Below are 19,916 nucleotides of genomic sequence, written 5' to 3'. Positions count from 1 at the left end.
TGCGCTAAGCCACGCCCACCAACCCACAAGCTGGCCAATAGATGAAAAGATGTGACCCAGCCCTCCGCCAAAGCGGCTTGCTTAGAAGAGCGCTACGTCAAACCAGAGTCCTAAAGAGCAGAAGGAAGTGAAGGCGTGTGTGTTTGCAGAGCATAGTGGTCAATGTAGTTCTCGGTGTGACACCCTCGTTCCCAGAATCCAGCGCGCTCTGTGAGTTGGCATTTTTAAACTGATCTCTGAATTTTAAGGACATCCCGGGGAAGTCCTTAAAGGGCTACAGCCCCCTCCTTTTTGGAGCCGTGCTTCTTTTTAGACAACCCCAAAACTGATTCGCTGGTCTCCGCAGGAGGGTATAGTCCTCTAAGGACAGGTGGAGCAGGCAAAGTAGCAGGAGTGGGCAGAACTGAAGGTAGATATCAACCCCCAGGGCAGCAGAGATTCTTCAGATGGAGAACTCCTGAGGGCTTTTGGAGGAGGAAGGATTGCTCACCCCGCCCTGACCCAGCTTTCACTGGAGAGAGCAAGTCCACCCCTCCTGGGGGAGTCTTTCCTAATCAGAGGAGCCTTTTCTTGTAGATGTCTCGTCCCAGTCGCAGAAGAGCCCCAGAGCCTCTCAAGAGGTAGCTTCCTAACAAAAGATTCATAGTACAGCCCTCACTAAGGTAGAGGGAAAGCTTCTGGTCACAAATTAGGGGATGGGTCGTGCTAAAGTGCAACTGGTCAGCAAACCCATCCTCTAATTAACCCCTGTCCCGCCCTCCAAAGCTCTTCACTGACTCAGGCCTACTTGGAGTAGAGATTTCAAAGGTGGAGACCAATACGGAGACTGCTCCTTCCCCAGGGGCCAATCAGAGTCTAGAGGTGCGGGGGATGGGCAAAAACTGAAAGGAACCCAATGACTTGGCAAAAGCTGTTGAACTTCTTATTTAAAGGGGCAAACCTGATGCTCACCCCACCTCATCACTCGCCCCTACCACCATCACCAAAAAGGGACCTGTGGACAGGGATCCGTGACTTTTCCATAAGTTCCAAATTGGGGGTGAGGGTAATTGAGGCGGAGAGATGAGTTGTGATGTGAGATAGTCCCTTCTGTGCTAAATAGGGGCTCCGTGAGGTCACTGCTATGGTTCCTTGGAGCTCCAGGATTCTGAGCCTGTGTGTGCAGAACGTTGTGCCTTTAAGGAAAGTTCCTGCCTTCCACCCCAGTAACAGCTGATTGTTGGAAAGTGTGACCTCTGGGGACGAATCAGCTGTCACCACATCCTCCTCCTTGCCTGCCCTCTTCCATCCCCTATCCACCACCCTCACATGGGTGGTGAGGGAAGGAAGGAAATGGAACCCCATATATGGGGGACAGGATTGTATGATCTTTCCTCTTCCCCGTGACTCCACGACTGTCTCAGCCCCTCCCCCATCTGCTCGTTCTTTAGAGGTTCTGAGCTTGGAACGAGAGGTATTTCCTGTCAGCACAGTCAGCTCAGACTGGCCCTCCCTGGTCTAGTGGGGAGGCCAGTATTGGGGAGGCCCAGAGTGGTGGCTGGCCGGGTGTGTGGGTGCTCCAAGAGTGGGTCAACTGGGAAGGGTACAGTGCAGCTGAGGAACAAGCCTCGGGAAGAGGAATGGCTATGGAAAGCAAACCTGGGGGTCTGCACCCTGCTTCCTTACTCCCTGATCAAGTTGCTCTATTCGTTCCCAGACAGGGGCCTGCTGAGGGGGTCCTCCTGGCTTTGCCCATTAGCTCCACTTCTATCTGTTCTCAGATGCTACCTGGTCCCTTGCTTTCTCCATTTTTTACTTTCAGCTGTACCCTGCCCACAACCCCAGCCCCCACTTTAAGGGTGCTAATGTGGAGCTGCCCAAGGCCTTCAGATGGAACACTGGCCCCAGAGGCTTTGGCTGGGAAGTCCAGCAGGAAGACCCAGGTGAATATTTTGCCTCAACCCTAAGCTGGGGGTCAGAGTCACTCCAGGACAAGCTTAGTGTGAAGTCCTAGGACTGACTTGGCAAGGTTGGGAGAAATTGAGTAGGGTCCTGTCCAAGCTAGGAAGAAAGAGAAGCCTCACCAGCTGCCCCCGTCCTCCATTATCCTTAGCATAGAAATCCCATCCACTTCCCACTCAAGGCCCTTCATATGGCTCTTCTCTATTTTGTTCTGCTCACTAACCAAAGGCCAAAAGCACAGGCTTTGAGTCCAGGATTTCTCAACCTCAGCACTATTGAAATTTTGAGCCAGATAATTTCTTGGTAGGGGGGCGGGGGGGCTGCCCTGTGCATAGTAGGGATTGAGCACCATCCCTGGCCTCTACCTTCCATGCAAGTAGCCACCCCCCCAATTATGACAACCAGAAGTATCTCCACTTTACCAAATGTCCCCTGGGGGCCAAAATCTCCCCCAGTTGAGTGCCAGCGAGTTAAGCAAACTTGGATTCAAATTCCAACTTTTACTAGCTGTCAACTGGTTGAAGACACTTTCCTCATCTACAAAATAGGGTGAATAGTCAATTCACGCTTTGTTGTAGGAATTAAAAAAGATTATGTTTGAAAACATGTAGCACAGTACCTGGCACACTGGCCCATAATTGGTGCACTGTTAGCTTCCTTCACTTTTCTTCCTGCTAGATCAGCAAAAGCTGACCTCACTCAGCATGGACTGACCGCCGGGGCAGCTGCAGCCTCCTTCCCTGACTGTCCAAGACATGACCTCCTGGAAACCCAATATTGAGGCTGGCAAAGGGGAGTGACTAATTTGGTCCCAGATTCCTCACAGCCCAAGGTGCTTGAGTTGGGATTCAGGGGGAGCTGTTTTGTGGGAGGAAGAGGCAAATTTGGGAGCAGAGCTATTATAGAGCATTATTTCTCAAGATGTGACCTGAAGATTGCAGCATCAGAATTACCTAGGGCGCTTGTTAAAAATTCAGATTCCTGGGGCCGGCCCCTTGGCTCACTCGGGAGAGTGCGGCACTGGTAGCGCTGAGGCCACGGGTTCGGATCCTATATAGAGATGGCCGGTATGCTCACTGGCTGAGTATGGTGCACACCGCACTGTGCCGAGGGTTGCGATCCCCTTACCGGTCAGAAAAAAAAAAAAAAAAAAAAATTCAGATTCCTGGGTCTCAACCCAGACTACTGATCAGAGTACACCCTAAAGCTTGAAAATTGGTGCTCTAGGGCTCAGATCTGGGAAGATGTTGATGCCCTAGAAATCTCAGTGCACCACTGCCCAGCATTGCAAGAACATCTCTATTCTAGGGAGGGAAAGGAGAATTCCAAGAGGTAAAGTTAGGTACCCTCAAGGTCACTGCTGCAGGGTAAAGCTAACACCACTAGAGGGCAGGGCACCCACAGACTTGCAGAAGAGAAAGTAGTGCCTGCACAGTCTAAAACTGGGACCAGAGCAAACATCAGGTAGACCCAGTTTTATTGGAAATAAGAAGCGGGCATTATCTCCTGACCATCAAAACATGTCCTCTGGGCCAGCCTGTGGCTCAACTGGGAGAGTGTGGTGCTGATGACACCAGAGCCATGGGTTCGGATCCCATGTAGGGATGGCTGGTTTGCTCACTTGGGAGAGCGTGGTGCTGACAACACCAAGTCAAGGGTTAAGATCCCCTTACCGGTCATCTTAAAAAACAACAACAACAACAAAAAACCCCCCCATGTCCTCTGGTTTCAGGTACACAGTTAAAAGTTGGGGTTGAGGGATTGTCACGGGACTTTTCATTTCCCAGATGAAAAAACATTACTGCACAGCCAAGGACTACAGAGAACACTGGTTTTAAAATGAGACAGGCCAACTCTACTGCTTCTTAGCTTCTTATATGACCTTAAACAAGTTACCCAAGGTAGTTAGTCAGCTTCCTCATCCTAAAATGGGTATAAAAATATCTTTTAAAAAGGGTTGTGATGATTAAACAAAACAAGTTATGCAAAGTGCTTAGAGGGTGACTGGCTCCTGGTAAGTTCCATAAATGGTGGTTATAAGTGATTACTGCCCAAGGTCATCAGACCAAGCACACCAGGGGCTCCAGCTGCCCCCTTCAAGAGACTGATGAATCAGAGCATGACTGAGCCATTCCTGCTCTCTTTCTCATTAGGCCTTTTGTTTTCTTAAGTGCCTTGATAGGACACTCATACCTCTACACCAAACCCCTACGTGAGGCAAACTCTCCTTCTAGGAGTCAGAATCAAAAAAACAGCCAGTGGTTTCCTTGCAGACAATGGCCTATCTGTCCTGCAAATGAGTCAGAACTAGGACCCCTTGATCTTTTTTTTTTCCTTTTTGTCTTTTTTACTGACTGGTAACGGGATCGCAACCCTCGGTGCTGCTTCCGCACCGCGCTCAGCCAGTGAGCGGGAACCGGTCTCCACATGGGATCCGAACCCTCGGCGGGAGCGCCGCTGTGCTCCCAAGCGGCACACTCTCCAGTGCGCCACCGGGCCGGCCCTCCCCTTGATCTTTTTTTGCTGTCAGCTCTCTGGTTTCTCTTCCCTAACCTGTGCTGCACCCTCCCCCCAGTCACAGTGGCACCTGCAAGGCTCTGACCACAGCTGGTGGGCTCTGTGGCACCGCTGAAGCAGATCTTCAACGGGAAGTCTTGGGGGAACATTTCCTCCTAGGAACTCCGGTCTCTGGGCTTGGGCCACTTCTCTCTCTCAGATACTCCAGAATTTTTTTGTTGTTTTTAAAAAGGCCGTTAGAGGGCTGTAAGGAGGGAGGGCTTCAGGGCAGAAAGAAGTCTGGGCACCAGTCTCTAAGTCTCCATTCTGCCACTGGGACAAGCCTCTTTGATGGCTCTTGATTATCACCTGTAAAAATATAAACAATAATAATCGTCCTCTCCTCACAGAGTGTTGTGAGCGCCAAATGGAATGTTACTAATGAAGTGCTACGAAAAATTAAAAGGCTCCCTAGTTCGGACGGTAGCATGAAGGCGCTGGAGACTTGATGTCAAAAGCCCCAGCGACAGCGGGTTGTGCGGCTAAAACTTTCTTTAAAGGCTGGAATGTTTGGGAAGAGCCTCCCTAAATCCACGTCTAGCGCGTGCAGGGAGGAGAGGGGCCGTCTCCTGGGCCGTTCTGGTCCCCCTCCTCCGCACCAACGAGGCCGACTAGGTCCCTTTCCAGCCCCAGGAGGAAGCAAAGCCCAGTCCGGGACAAAGCAGAGCTGTAGGCAGTAGAGAGTGCCGACGCCCGCGGGCGGTGGCGCCGGCAGGAAGCGGGTCCCGCCCGGCCCTCTAGAGCCACGTGCGGTTGTTTCCGTGCCGGGGGGATCACGTGACCCGCGTCAGCTGACCCGTCATGGTGCAGCCCGGCGCTGGCGCCTCGCAGCCTCTGCCCCGCCGTGCCCGGAGCGCAGGACCCTGCGGAGGGGTAAGAGCGTCTCCCGCCCTCCTCTGCTCTGTCGCCGGCTCATCCCAGCCACCTACACCCCAGCCCCTGTCCCTCGCCCATCCCAGCCCGCCCGGCCTTGCACCCCGGAAGCCCTCGCGAGGAGGGCTGTGGCCGGGCTCAGCCCCGCGCTGCCCCCAGGCGGCCAGGAGGAGATGGCCCAGGGGAGCAGAGGGCGGGAAGTCGCTCTTACCACCCCGGCCGAGGGCTGGTTCCCGCCCCCAAACCCCGACATGAAGGAGCTGCTCCGCAGCGTGGAGAGGGACCTGAACATCGATGCTCGGCAGCTGGCTCCGGCCCCGGGGGGCACGCACGTGGTGGCCCTAGTGCCCGTTCGCTGGCTGGCCAGCCTCCGTGAGCGCCGGCTGCCCCTGGGACCCTGCCCCCGGGCAGAAGGCCTGGGAGAAGCGGAAGTCAGGACTCTCCTGCAACGCTCGGTGCAGAGACTGCCTCTGGGCTGGACGCGCGTGGAGGTGCATGGGCTGCGGAAACGGAGACTGTCCTACCCGCTGGGCGGGGGCCTGCCCTTTGAGGAGAGGTCCTGCAGCCCAGAGACCCTCAATCTCTTCATGCAGGAGGTAGCTGCCCAGAATTACCGCAACCTGTGGCGCCATGCATACCGCACTTTTGGGCAGCCCTACAGTCATAGCCCTGCCCCTTCAGCTGCCCCTGCCCTGGACTCAGTACGACAGGCTCTACAGAGGGTCTATGGTTGCTCCTTCCTGCCAGTGGGTGAAGCTAGTCAATGCCCATCATATGCCAGAGATGGCCCCTGTTCCCCACGGGGCAGCCCTGTCTGCCCCAGTCTTTTGCCAGCTGAGGCCCTGCTGGAGTCGCTGGAGATGCTATATGTAGTACACCCTTACGTGCAGTTCTCCCTGCATGATGTGGTCACCTTCAGCCCTGCCAAGCTGATCAACAGCCAGGCTAAGGTGCTCTTCATTCTCTTCCGTGTGCTGAGGGCCATGGATGCCTGTCACCGCCAGGGGCTGGCTTGTGGGGCCCTGTCTTTGCACTACATCGCTGTGGATGAGAAACTTTGCAGTGAGCTCCGGCTGGACCTGAGTGCTTTTGAGAGGCCCAAGGAGAATGAGAAGGAGGAGATCCCTGCAGCAAGGGATCGGGAAGGCATTAAGTCTAAAGAGGAGGGGGGAAGGGGACCTGGGTGTCCCACATGCCAGGAGGAACTTAGGGGCCTTGTGGTAGACTGGGTCCATGGCCGCATCAGCAACTTCTACTACCTCATGCAGCTGAATCGATTGGCAGGTCGGAGGCAGGGGGATCCCAACTACCACCCAGTGCTGCCCTGGGTGGTGGACTTCACCATGCCCCATGGGCGCTTCCGTGACCTGCGCAAGTCCAAGTTCCGACTCAACAAGGGGGATAAGCAACTGGACTTCACGTATGAGATGACTCGGCAGGCATTTGTAGCAGGTGGTGCAGGTGGTGGGGAGCCACCCCATGTTCCTCACCACATTTCAGACGTACTGTCCGACATCACATACTATGTGTACAAGGCTCGGCGCACTCCCCGGTCAGTGCTCTGTGGACACGTCCGAGCGCAATGGGAGCCACATGAGTATCCCGCCAGTATGGAGCGTATGCAGAACTGGACACCCGATGAGTGTATCCCCGAGTTCTACACCGATCCGTCTATCTTCTGCTCCATCCACCCTGACATGCCTGACCTGGATGTGCCGTCCTGGTGCAGCTCCAACCAGGAGTTTGTGGCTGCCCACCAAGCGCTGCTGGAGAGCCGCGAGGTGTCCCAGGACCTGCACCACTGGATTGACCTCACCTTTGGCTACAAACTGCAGGGCAAGGAGGCTGTGAAGGAAAAAAATGTGTGTCTGCACCTGGTGGATGCCCACACCCACCTGACCAGCTATGGCGTGGTGCAGCTCTTTGATCAGCCACACCCCCAGCGCCTGGCTGGGGCTCCTGCCCTTGCCCCTGAGCCACCGCTCATCCCTAGGCTGTTAGTTCAGACCATCCAGGAGACCACAGGCCGGGAGGACTTCCCAGGACAACTTACAAATGGGGTCAATAGGCTGGTTTTGGAGGCTACTCCCTGTGAGACTGGCTGGACAAGAGACAGGCCTGTGGCAGTGGAGGATGACTTGGAGCAGGCCACAGAAGCTCTGGATTCCATCTCCCTTGCTGGGAAAGCAGGTGATCAGCTGGGCTCCTCCTCTGGTCAAGTGCCTCCTGGCCTCCTGTCTTTCTCAGTGGCCACAGCATCTCGACCAGGCCGCAGGAGCAAAGCTGTTGGGGTAGACTTTGGGGAGGCTGAGGAGGGAAAGATCTTTCTTCCTGAGGGCTTCAATCCACTGCAAGCTCTGGAGGAACTGGAGAAAATGGGCAACTTCTTGGCCAAAGGCCTAGGGGGCCAGTTGGAGGTACCTGAGCAGTCCCAGGTCCAGCCACCTGTGCAGCTACAGGACCTCTTCCATCGGGACATGCAGGCACTGGGAGTCCTGTTGGCTGAGATGGTGTTTGCCACAAGGGTCCGGATACTGCCACCTGATGCACCCTTGTGGGTACGCTTTGAGGCTGTTCGGGGGCTCTGTACACTCCACCCCAAGGAGGTCCCTGTGTCTCTGCAGCCCGTGCTGGACACACTCCTGCAGCTGAGTGGACCTGAAGGCTCCATGGTAGCGGAGAGGGGCATGCTGGACCCACTGTTTGAGTACAGACCTGTCTCCCAGGGATTGCCCCCACCCTGCCCAGCCCAGCTCCTCAGCCCCTTCAGCTCCGTGGTTCCCTTCCCTCCATACTTCCCGGCGCTGCACAAGTTCATTCTCCTGTACCAAGCGAGGCGTGTAGAGGATGAGGCCCAGGGACGGGAGCTGGTATTTGCTCTGTGGCAGCAACTGGGTGCAGTGCTGAGTGACATTACCCCTGAAGGCCTAGAGATCCTGCTGCCCTTCGTGCTGTCACTCATGTCAGAGGAGCACACAGCTGTGTACACGGCCTGGTACCTATTTGAACCTGTTGCCAAGGCACTAGGCCCCAAAAATGCCAATAAGTACCTCCTGAAGCCTCTTATTGGCGCTTATGAGAGCCCCTGCCGGCTACATGGCCGCTTCTACTTGTACACTGACTGCTTTGTGGCCCAGCTGATGGTGCGGCTGGGCCTCCAGGCCTTTCTTGTCCACCTGCTGCCACATGTCCTGCAGGTGCTAGCTGGTGTGGAAGCCTCCCAGGAGGAAAGCAAGGGCCTGGTGGGGGTTGCCGAGGATGAGGAAAGTGGGCTCCCAGGGGCTGGGCCCAGCTCCTGTGCCTTTGGGGAGGAGATTCAGATGGATGGGGAGCCTGCCACCTCCTCAGACCTGGAGCTACTGGACTACACATCTGGTGTCAGCTTCCATGACCAGGCCGACCTTCCTGAGACAGAAGACTTCCAAGCCGGGCTCTACGTGGCTGAGTCTCCACAGCCCCAGGAGGCTGAGGCTGTGAGCCTGGGCCGGCTGAGCGACAAGAGCAGTACCAGCGAGACCTCCCTGGGCGAGGAGCGGGCTGCAGACGAGGGGGCCATCCCTGTGGACAAGAGTAGCGTCAGGTCAGGGGACAGCAGCCAGGACTTGAAGCAAAGTGAGGGCTCAGAGGAGGAAGAGGAGGAGGAGGAGGAAGGCTGTGTGGTGTTAGAGGAGGAGGACGTGGAGCAGGACGAGGTCACTGGGGCATCTGAGCTCACTCTGTCTGACACGGTGCTATCTATGGAGACAGTTGTGGCTGGTGGCGGTGGGGGAGACGAGGAAGAAGAGGAACCACTGACCGAGCAGTCAGAAGGCAAAGAACAGAAGATCCTCCTTGGTGAGTTCTCAGGTCTGGGAGTGTTGGTCAAATACCCCTGCTGCTTTTCCCTCAGTGTTTGCTGAGCACCTACTCTGTGCCAAGCGGTGGATCGAGCCAGATCCACATGCAACACAGATGTAGGACTGCCTTCACGGAGCTCACGTCCAGCAGAGGTGATGCCACATTGTAGACAATCTTATATAAGTGTAATATGATAGTGCTAGAAAGAACATGGCTGGGTTGTTATAAGGGAATGGAAGATGGGGCTTAGATCTAGTTTTCAGGGGCCGGAGAAGGCGTCATTGAAAGTAGAGACAGTTGAGATTCAATTAGGAGGAAGTAGGTGAGCAAAAATGGTAGGGTCTGTGGGCTGGCCTCAGACCATTCAGTTGGTTAGAACATGATGCTGATAACACCAAGGCCCAGGGTTTGATCTCTGTACCAGTTAGCTGCCAAAAAAAAAAAAAAAAAAAAAAAAAAAAAAAAAAAAAAAAAAAAAAAAAAAAAAAAAAAAAAAAAAAAAAAAAAAAAAAAAAAAAAAAAAAAAAAAAAAAAAAAAAAAAAAAAAAAAAAAAAAAATCAAAACAACAACAACAAAATGGTAGAGTCTGAAATGGGAAGGGCATTCCAGGCTGAGGGAACAGCATGTGCAAGGCTCTGAGTCTGTCATGGTTCCATTAAAGAAGCAGTGAAAGGCCAACATGGTTAGACAGAGAGCAGAAGGAAGAGAGGCCAGAGAGGATATAGCCAGGGCTGGGCCAGGCCTCAGTAAGGAGCTTGGAAAGATTCACTGGTAGGATAACCTTCCTGCAGGTTGTGCCCTAGGAGCAGAGCCTGGAGCAACCAGAGACCCACAGGCCAGGGCTAAATGGAGGGAGGTGGGATTGGGACAACCAGGCTCCAGCTGGGCTCCTTGGCAGAGCTGCAGCCAGAGTTGGCAAGGTGTGGTGCTGTGGGGAGGGGTAGAAGGAGTGATGAGCCACTGTTATCTGAGGAGCTCAGGGCCTGCTCCCACCCTGCAGATACAGCCTGCAAGATGGTTCGCTGGCTGTCGGCCAAGCTTGGCCCAACAGTGGCCTCTCGCCACGTGGCCCGGAACCTGCTCCGCCTGCTGACGTCATGTTATGTTGGTAAGGCTTGTGGTTGATGCTGGAGATGGGGCTTCCTCCCTCTGTCCATCTCAGCCCTCCCTAGGGGATCCTTTTCACTCCCACCTCATACCACCTCCCAGCCAGGTCCTGGGTCCCAGTCTGTGAGCTCCTTCCTTCTTTGGGTAGGGCACGGTGCAGCTCCCGGGCTAGAGTGAGCAGGAGCAGCTACCACGGTCGTGGAAGGCCAGTCTTCCTGCTGCCTTCTTCTGGCTTCTCAAGGCTGCTGGCCCTTCCTTGACAGGGCCCACTGGGCAGCAGTTCACGGTGAGCAGTGGCGAAAGCCCCCCACTGAGTGCCGGCAACATCTACCAGAAGAGGCCAGTACTAGGAGACATAGTGTCGGGGCCTGTGCTCAGCTGCCTCCTCCACATCGCCCACCTGTATGGGGAGCCCGTCCTTACCTACCAGTACCTGCCCTACATCAGCTACCTGGTCAGTCACTGCTTTGGCAGGCCCAGGGGTGGGGAGGCTGAGGACCTACAGGCTGGCTCGGGATCCGTGGGGTACCAGGGAGTTGTGGGGCAGCCTGGCCCTTATCTACTCTGTGGTCCTAGGTGGCCCCAGGTAGCTCTTCAGGCCCCAGCCGACTGAACAGCCGTAAGGAGGCAGGGCTGCTGGCCGCAGTGACACTGACTCAGAAGATCATCGTGTACCTCTCAGACACCACCCTCATGGACATCCTGCCCCGGATCAGCCACGAGGTCTTGCTGCCCGTGCTCAGCTTCCTCACATCCCTCGTCACGGGGTAGGCAGCTGAGGGAGCCACCCGGGAGGGGCTGGAAAGCTTAGGGGAGAGGAAGTAACGTGGGGCTCGGTGTCCAGAGTCCTGGTTCTGATCCCAGCTATGTGACAAGCCACACCTTTTTCCTGTGCCTCAGTTTCCTCATATTATTTGGATTAGTTGGTCTCAGAGCTCTTTTTATTTAGCTTTTGATAGATTCTGGTCAAGTCGTGCAGAGTTGGGGGCTGGAGGTCACAAGCTCTGTTTCCAGGTTCCCAAGTGGGGCCCAGGCCCGGACTGTGCTGTGTATGAAAACCATCAGCCTCATCGCCCTTATCTGCCTGCGTATTGGACAGGAGATGGTCCAGCAGCACCTGAGTGAGCCCGTGGCCACCTTCTTTCAAGTCTTCTCTCAGCTGCATGAGCTTCAGCAGCAGGTGGGCAGATCTGCTGGGCTGCAGCGGGTTGTGGATTCAGGCTGTGGTCTTGGCTGACTTCCTGGGCTTCCTGTCCACAGGATCTGAAGCTGGATCCCGCAGGCCACAGTGAGGGCCAGCTGCCGGAGATGTCCCTCTCTGATGGGCAGCAGCGGCCTGTGGACCCCATTGTGCTGGACGAACTGCAGAAGGTGTTCACCTTGGAGATGGCATACACGATCTACGTGCCCTTCTCCTGCCTGTTGGGTACTGCCCCATCATGTTGCCTTGCACAACCTGTGACTATGTCTCTTCCCCTGGGAGGTCCACGTGCTCTGCCCTGCCTTGCCCCCAGGGTCAGCAGTGTGTTTTAAGCAGTTTTTTGGGTCAGAGCAAAGGGATTTGGCCTCAGACCCCTAGTTCTAAGGTGACACATAAACAGGAACTGAGCATAGGCAGCAAGAGAGGCCCAGGAGCTGGCCTGTAGTGTCCCTGCGGAAGGCAGGTTGATGCACTGATGGTCTCCAGGAGCTCTCTGACAGGGAATGAGTGGCCTACCACTTACATAGCGCCCCCCCATAGGCCAGGTGGTGCTGAGCATTTCCATGTGTCATCTCCCTGAACAGGATGAATAGCCCTGTGGGTAGATGTCTATCCCTCCCCTGAAATCTAAGCTCTGGGAGGTCGGGCACCACCTGTCTTGTTCACCATTTTATTGTTGATGCCTAGTGTAGTGTGGTGTCCAGCCATGTAGAAGACATTCATGTGTACGTACTGACTGAATGACTCCATATCTTACTGGGGAGGAAATTGAGGCTCAAAGATGAAGAGTTGTTTGCCCAGAGTTGCACCTGCCCCGTTTTCTGTGGTTCCCAAGCCCTTGGATGGGTGGTGGTAGCCACCTGCCACCTTCCCTGATCTTAGGACCCCTCCTACTCCCATCCAGGTGACATCATCCGGAAAATCATCCCCAACCATGAGCTGGTTGGGGAGCTGGCGGGGCTGTATTTGGAGAGCATCAGCCCGAGCAGGCGCAACCCTGCCAGTGTGGAGCCCACCGTGCCCAGCACCAGCCCTGAGTGGGACCCTCAGGGTGGGGTCTTCCCCCAGGATGATGGCCACTCAGGAACCTTTGGGAGTGTCCTGATTGGGAATCGCATCCAGATCCCCAATGACTCTCAGTCTGAGAGCCCAGGCCCGCTGGGCCCCATCTCTGGGGTGGGTGGTGGGGGCCTAAGCAGCAGAAGCGAGGACAACGCCCTGAAGCAGGAGCTTCCGCGGAGTGCCCATGGACTGAGTGGCAACTGGCTGGCATACTGGCAGTATGAAATTGGCGTGAGCCAGCAGGATGCCCACTTCCACTTCCACCAGATCCGCCTGCAGAGCTTCCCAGGCCACTCAGGGGCTGTCAAGTGTTTGGCGCCCCTGAGCAACGAGGACTTCTTCCTGAGTGGCAGCAAGGATCGTACTGTACGCCTCTGGCCACTGTACAACTATGGCGATGGTACCAGTGAGACAGCCCCACGCCTTGTCTACACCCAGCATCGCAAGAGTGTCTTCTACGTGGGCCAGCTTGAGGCCCTGCAATATGTGGTGAGCTGCGACGGGTCTGTGCACGTCTGGGACCCCTTCACAGGTGAGCGGGCCCAGGTGAGGCCTGTTCTGTTGCTGCTGTCCTGTGCTCCGCTAGGCCTCGCGGAATAGGGCCCAAGGGTGGGGGTGTGGGGTATAATGGTATGTGGCTTGGGGATACCCACTGAGGCTACGCAGAGGAGTGGTTGGGGCTGAGAATCTGTTAGACCTGAGTTTGAATCGGCTCTGTCAAATCACTTCCTGAGTGAGCAAGTCAGCAGCACTGGTTTTCCATCTGTAAAATGGGAATCAGAAAAGCTGGTATAGCACGTAGTACATGTTTAGCAAATGGTTGCTGGGTTACTTTTTGGCATCACTGTAGGGAGAAATATGGTTAAAAAGGGGAAGGGGCTGGAGTAGTGTTGGGACAGACACAGGGAGGTGTCGCTCAGCCATGGAAGCAGGAAGGTTTTCTGAGGGTCCCTGTGGGATAGGAGGCAGGAATGGGGTATGTTGGGGACTAGAAAGGGCTAGGACTCTTTCACCAGCTGCTGGGACCCCAGACCCACTGTGCCTTTCCTTCCTAGGGAAGACTCTCCGCACAGTGGAGCCGTTGGACAGCCGGGTGCCCCTGACTGCTGTGGTTGTCATGCCTGCCCCCCACACCAGCATCACCATGGCAAGCTCTGACTCTACCCTGCGCTTTGTGGACTGCAGGAAGCCTGGCCTGCAGGTCAGGGGGTGTCTAGTTCCCTGAGCCCTTGTCTGGTTCTCTGAGGACCTGGCAGGAAGGGGAAAGCCAGGATGTTGTCCTGGGCCACTTGTTAATTTCTTTTTGGAGACAGATCACCCACAGCATCAAACCCTGAGTGCGGGACTCTGGCCTGTGATGGGGGTGGGGCTCTGGGCTTTCCTTTCCCATTGATGGGGGTGAGAGGCTCAGGCCTTCCCACTGCTTGGGCTTGGGTGGAGAGCAGGACCTCAGGAAGAGCAGGATGGGGCAGTGGTGGGGCCTCAGCTCAGCTTTCCTCTGCCTGCAGCACGAGTTCCGCCTGGGTGGCGGGCTGAACCCTGGGCTTGTCCGCTCTCTGGCGGTCAGCCCCAGTGGCCGTAGCGTCGTGGCTGGCTTCTCTTCCGGCTTCATGGTGCTCCTGGACACTCGCACAGGCCTGGTTCTGCGAGGCTGGCCAGCCCATGAGGGGGACATTCTGCAGATCAAGGTGATGGGCTAGGTCCCCTTCTCCTTCTCACTGCCCAGCACTAGCCCCTGCTCCAGCCCCTCACCTCTGCTTAAGACCTGCCCAGGGACAGGCTCCAGCTGGTCTCCCTTACACCTGATCAAGGGCTGATGGACAGGGAGGGTGGCCCTTTGGGCTGACTCTGAAGCGAGTTGTACTGCAGGGGCATTGGCAGGAGGCAAGCCATGCGGGCAGGAGCCAGGGGGCAGAGCTGACTCCACTGCTCCATAACGATGTTCTAATGAGTAACCCTTGTCCATATTTGTCTTGTTTGGAGGATCAGGGGTCGGGCCCTGTCCATGACCCAGTTCAGGTTAAATAAAGCTCAGCGGGGTGGCTGTTTACTGCCTGCAGACCACTGAGCAGAGTCCGTGTCCTCTGCTGGGCTACTCTTGTGGGGGCAGGAGCAGGCCTGGGCATGGGGATCCTGCCCCCTCTCCTGTTGCCCCCCCTTCTCGCTCTCTTTTTTTTTTTTGTAGTGTTTTGTTATTTTAACATTTATTTGAACACTTTTGTGGGGTAGTGTGTTATTTCAGTACATGCATATACTGCACAATGATTCACGTAGGGTAGATAGCATGGTTTTGTATCTGTTAGTCCACCACTTCTCCTGCCTTCCTCCCCACCCCACACCCTCTCTGGTAACTATTATATTACTCTGTACTTCTATGAGAAGCACTTTTTTTTTTTTTAGATTCCACATATGAGTGATACCATGCAGTATTTGTCTTTTTGTGCCTGACTTACTTAACATGATTTCTAGTTCTATTCATGTTGCTGCAAATTATAGGATATTTTTTCTAATAGCTGAATAATGTTCTATTATGTATATATACCACAGTTTTTTAATCCATTCACCTGTTGATGGACATTTAGGTTGATTCCATCTCTTGGCTATTGTTAATAGTGCTGTGATGAACACAGGAATGCAGACGTCTTTTTGATACATTGATTTCATTTCCTTTGGGTATATACCCAGTAGTGAGATAGCTGGGTATCTATTTTCAGTTTCCTGAGAAACCTCCATACTGTTTTCCACAGTGGCTGTACCAAGTTACACTCCCACCAGCAGTGTAGGAGAGTTCATTTTTCTCCAATCCTCGTCAGCATTTGGTATTTTTTGTTTTGTTGATAATAGTTATTCTAACTGAAGTGAGGTGATATCTCATTGTGGTTTTAATTTGCATTTCCCTGATGATTAGTGATGTTGAGCATCTTTTCATGTGCTTGTTGGCCATTTGTATATCTTCTTTTGAGAAATGTCTGTTCAGGTCCTTTGCCCATTTTTTAATTGAGTTATTTGTTTTTTTGCTATTGAGTCATTTAATTTCCTCATATATTCTGGATGTTAGCCTCTTGTCTGATGTATAGTTGGCAAACACTTTCTTCCACTCTGTAGGTTGTCTCTTCACTTTGTTGAGAGTGTCCCTTGCTGTGCAGAAGCTTTTCAGTTTGATGTAGTCCCATTTGTCCATTTTTGCTTTAGTTGCTTGTGCCTTTGTAGTCTTGCTCAAAAAAAGTGCTGCCCACTCCCTTTTCATGTAGCATTTCCCCTGTGTTTTCTTCTAGTCGTCTCAGGGTTTCGGGTCTTAAATTTGGGTGTTTGATCCGTTCTGAGTTGATTTTTGTGTATGGTGAGAGACAGGGGTCTAGTTTTAATCTTCTGCCTGTGGATATCTGGTTTTTCCAGCACCATTTGTTGGAGAAGCTGTCCTTTCTTCATTGTATACTTTTAGCACCTTTGTTGAAAATCAATTGACTGTAAGTGTGTGGATTTATTTTGGGGCTGTCTATTCTATTCCATTGGTCAGTTTGTTTTTTATATGCCAGTACCATGTTGTTTTGGGTTACTATAGCTTTATAATATATTTTGAAGTCAGGAAGTGTGATGCCTCCAACTTTGTTCTTTCTGTTCAAGATTTACTTGCATTATATAGAGTCTTTTGTGGTTCCATACAAATTTTAAGATCGTTTTTTCTATTTCTGTGAAGAATGTCATTGGTATTTTGATAGGGATTGCGTTGAATATATAGATCGCTTTGGGTAATATGGACATTTTGATGATGTTCATTCTTCTGATCCATTAACGTGGAATATCTTTCCATTTGTTTGTGTCCTCCTTCAGTTTTTTTCACCAGCGTTTTATAGTTTTTTTTTTTTTTTGGAGAAGACTTTCACCTCCTTGGTTAAATTTACTCCTAGGTATTTCTTTTTTTGGTAGCTATTGTGAATGGGATTACTTTCTTGATTTCTTCTTTGGCTATTTCATTGTTGGCGTTTAGGAAGGCTATTGACTTTTGTGTGTTAATTTTGTATCCTGCCACTTTACTGAATTCATTTATTAGTTCCAGTAATTCTTTGGTGGAGTCTTTATGGTTTTCCAGATATAGGATCATGTCATCTGCAAAATGAAATAATTTGACTTCCTCCTTAACTATTTGAATGCCCTTTATTGCTTTCTCTTGCCTTATTGCACGGGCTAGAACTTCTAGTACTATACTGAATAAGAGTGGGGAAAGTGGGCTTGTTCCAAATCTTTTTTTTTTGTCCATTGAGTATGATATTAGCTGCGGGGTTGTTGTATATGGCCTTTATTGTGTTGAGGTACATTCCTTCTATGCCTAATCTGTTGAGTGTTTTCATCATGAAGGGATGCTGAATTTAACAAATGCTTTTTATGCATCTATTGAGATGATCCTATGGATTTTTTCCCTTCATTCTGTGGATGTGATGTATCACATTTATTGATTTGTGTATGTATGTAGAACCATCTTTGTATCCCTGGGATGAATCCCACTTGATCATGGTGTACGATCTTTTTAATGTGTTGTTGGATTTGGTTTGCTAGTATTTTGTTGTGGATTTTTGCATCTGTGTTCATTAAGGATATTGGTCTGTAGTTTTCTTTTTTTGTTGTGTCTTTTTTGATTTTGGTGTGAGGGTAATGCTGGTCTTGTAGAATGAGTTTGGAAGTATTCTCTCCTCTTCAATTTTTTGGAAGAGTTTGAGAAGAATTGGTATTAGTTCTTCCTTGAATGTTTGATAGAATTTGCCAGTGAAGCTATCTGGTCCTGAGGTTTTCTTTGCTGGAAGACTTTATTACTGCTTCAGTCTCATTACTTGTTATTGGTGTGTTCAGGTTTTCTAGTTCTTCATGATTCAACTTTGACATCCCCTCCCCCACCAATCATAGGCCTCAGGAGGAACAGGACTACTTGTCCGAGGATTTCTCCAGGCAACTGGGACTCTCCTCCTGAGCTTGGGTGGAAGCCAGGTGACATACACTGCCTCTGCTGAGGACAGGCTGCTCCCTGCTCCCTCCAGGGTCCCAGGGGACCCTGTGCTCCAGGTGCTTGTAAATTCCTTTTCAGGAAAGTGTCAGGAGGGCTCTGGGGTCAGCCTGGGTGTCAATCCTGGCTCAGCCACTTGCTGGCTCTGTGACCTTGGTGTGATTGCTTAACTTCTCTGAGCCTGTTTTTTCCTCCATAAAATGGGAGCAATGGCTGCATCAACTTTACGTGGTTGCTATGGAAATTAAATGTAATGCAGACATGCCCAGTACAATGCCTGCACATAGTAAGTTCTCCAATTAGAGTGATGACTAGGTTAATCACACTTAATGTGTTAATAGTAGCTAACATGAATATGATGTGGGAGGGTGGCACCCTGTCACCCACTCAGGATGGCCTGTCTTTCCTGTGAGATGTTGTGGGAGGAAATGGGAAGACCTTGGGTCTTGGTGTGTAAACAGGAGGGCCCAGGCCCCTGCTGAGGTTCTCCTTTCCCTGGGCAGGCGGTGGAGGGCAGTGTCCTGGTCAGTTCCTCCTCTGACCACTCCTTGACCGTCTGGAAGGAGCTGGAGCAGAAGCCCACGCACCACTACAAATCGGCATCTGATCCCATCCACACCTTCGACCTGTACGGCAGTGAGGTGGTCACTGGTACTGTGGCCAACAAGATTGGCGTCTGCTCCCTGCTTGAGCCACCCTCCCAGGCCACCACGAAGCTCAGCTCTGAGAACTTCCGCGGCACACTCACCAATCTGGCCTTACTGCCCACCAAACGCCACCTCCTGCTGGGCTCAGACAATGGGGTCATCCGCCTCCTGGCATAGGCTGAGATGGCAGCTGGCTGGGAAAGGGTGGGCAGACATCCCTGGGAGTCCAGCTTTCCATGTTCCCCTAGCAGTTCCCTCCAGGGAGGTCCCAGGCCCCATGCCCTGTGTACCCACATGGCCTGTCAGCTAGGGCCTCCAGCTTTGGCGGGGGTGGCGGGTCCTGGCCCCTGAATCCCAGAGCCACCAAGGCTGCCAGAAGGGGTTTCATTCATGGTTCAGGGACATGCTGCTCCTAGCCAGCAGGAAGTAAAGAGAGCAGGGTAAACCATTGCTCCCCTTGCTTCTCTCCAACTCTGCCCTCTGGATCCACATTGGGCAAGGAAGCTCTGGAGAGAAGAAGAGAGACTGGCCCTTCCTGTCTCTAGCCAGGGACCCGCCCCCTCACTCTTGCTGGGCTCTCTCTGCCCCTGTCCCTTAAGGACAAGGAAGCTAGTCCTGCAGGGCACTGATGATGCTTGGACTACAACCTAAGGAGGGCTAACCATGGTCCAGGAATTAAGGGCCTGTTCTGGGGTTTCAGTGTCCACCCATCCAGGCCCAGCCCAGTGTGGGGACCAGGAGGGGAAGAAAAAGGCTCAGGAGAGAGAAGGTGGGTTGGGCCAGCTGATGCCTGCCAGGTGTGGCCCCATGCCTTGCCTGCCCACCCCTAACCACAGTGTTTGTGCCTTGAGCTGAGGAGGCAGCCCCTGGGCCCAGAACCCCTGGGGAGGAGTGGGTGTCTAAGACCCTGAGAGAAGGGGCAAGAAGAATCATCTCTGTATCCCAGGTCTCCCAGGAGACAGGCAGACCCAGACATCCCTGGGTCCTCACATTCTGGAACAGAGATGGGGTCTGAGAGTTTGCCCCTGCTGCCTCCTCACTATTTGCAATAGATGTAAATATGACCAATAAATCTTTTGGAGGAGCCATGGAATGGAGTGAGGCTTGTCTTGATGGTGGTGGCAGGAGGAGGGGGTGGGGCGGGAGAACTGAGAGCTGATACCCAGAAACTTTCAGGGTAGTGAGGAGTATTAGGGGAAGTAACCCAGTCATTGCTCTTGGGGCAGCATGGAGTGCAGGGCTTGCGGTTCGTGAAGCCCCAGGCCTCATCTTGAGGGAGGATAAGGAGGCGTTGCTCCTGAAGAGGGAGGATGCTGGGAGAGGCTGCATCCCTCTGCATCTCTCCTCTCTCCATCCTGCCTTCTGGGCTCAGGCTGAAGGCAGCCAACCAGGATCCTGGGCTTGTGAGGGTTGGGAGTGGACATCCTATTCTGGGTTTTCTGCATAGGCTCCTGCAGCCTCCCCTTCTCTCCCCTTGGGAGCGGGAGGGAGCTATGAGGAAGAGGAAAGGACATTGTAAGTGGGAATCTGGATGTGATTTTGGGCTTAGCTCTGTGTCCTTGGGCAGGTCACATAGCTTCTCTGAGCCTGATTGACTCAGGGATAATCTCCGCTTCGAGGAGTCACTGGAGGGCTTGATACAGTGCCAGCCCCTGTCCTGGATCTGCCTTCTTGGCTGGCCAGACCCAGCCTCCT

The 19,916-nt window shown here is 53.1% G+C and overlaps 1 protein-coding gene across 5 annotated transcripts; it reads left to right on the top strand.

Annotated features, from left to right (window-relative positions):
* The first annotated feature begins 99 nt into the window (after positions 1-99).
* WDR81 (WD repeat domain 81) lies at positions 100-19,314 on the top strand. Of its 5 annotated transcripts, XM_008565688.1 has the most exons (11): positions 100-210; positions 8,568-9,204; positions 10,209-10,316; positions 10,579-10,769; positions 10,892-11,082; positions 11,330-11,495; positions 11,576-11,741; positions 12,421-13,110; positions 13,634-13,779; positions 14,087-14,266; positions 18,078-19,314. In XM_008565688.1, exons 2-11 carry the CDS (start codon positions 8,691-8,693, stop codon positions 18,396-18,398), a joined length of 2,673 nt encoding a protein of 890 aa, XP_008563910.1. In that variant the 5' UTR covers positions 100-210; positions 8,568-8,690; the 3' UTR covers positions 18,399-19,314. The 5 variants fall into 5 exon arrangements, with proteins under 5 accessions (XP_008563910.1, XP_008563915.1, XP_008563911.1 ...); XM_008565693.1 differs by lacking the exon at positions 8,568-9,204; XM_008565689.1 differs by lacking the exons at positions 100-210; positions 8,568-9,204 and adding an exon at positions 5,115-5,370.
* Positions 19,315-19,916: the final 602 nt, after the last annotated feature.

The sequence above is a fragment of the Galeopterus variegatus genome, unplaced genomic scaffold, assembly GCF_000696425.1.
Source record: "Galeopterus variegatus unplaced genomic scaffold, G_variegatus-3.0.2 Scaffold201, whole genome shotgun sequence".
In the NCBI taxonomy this organism is placed as follows: domain Eukaryota; kingdom Metazoa; phylum Chordata; class Mammalia; order Dermoptera; family Cynocephalidae; genus Galeopterus; species Galeopterus variegatus.
This window is presented reverse-complemented; position numbering and strand designations above follow the sequence as displayed.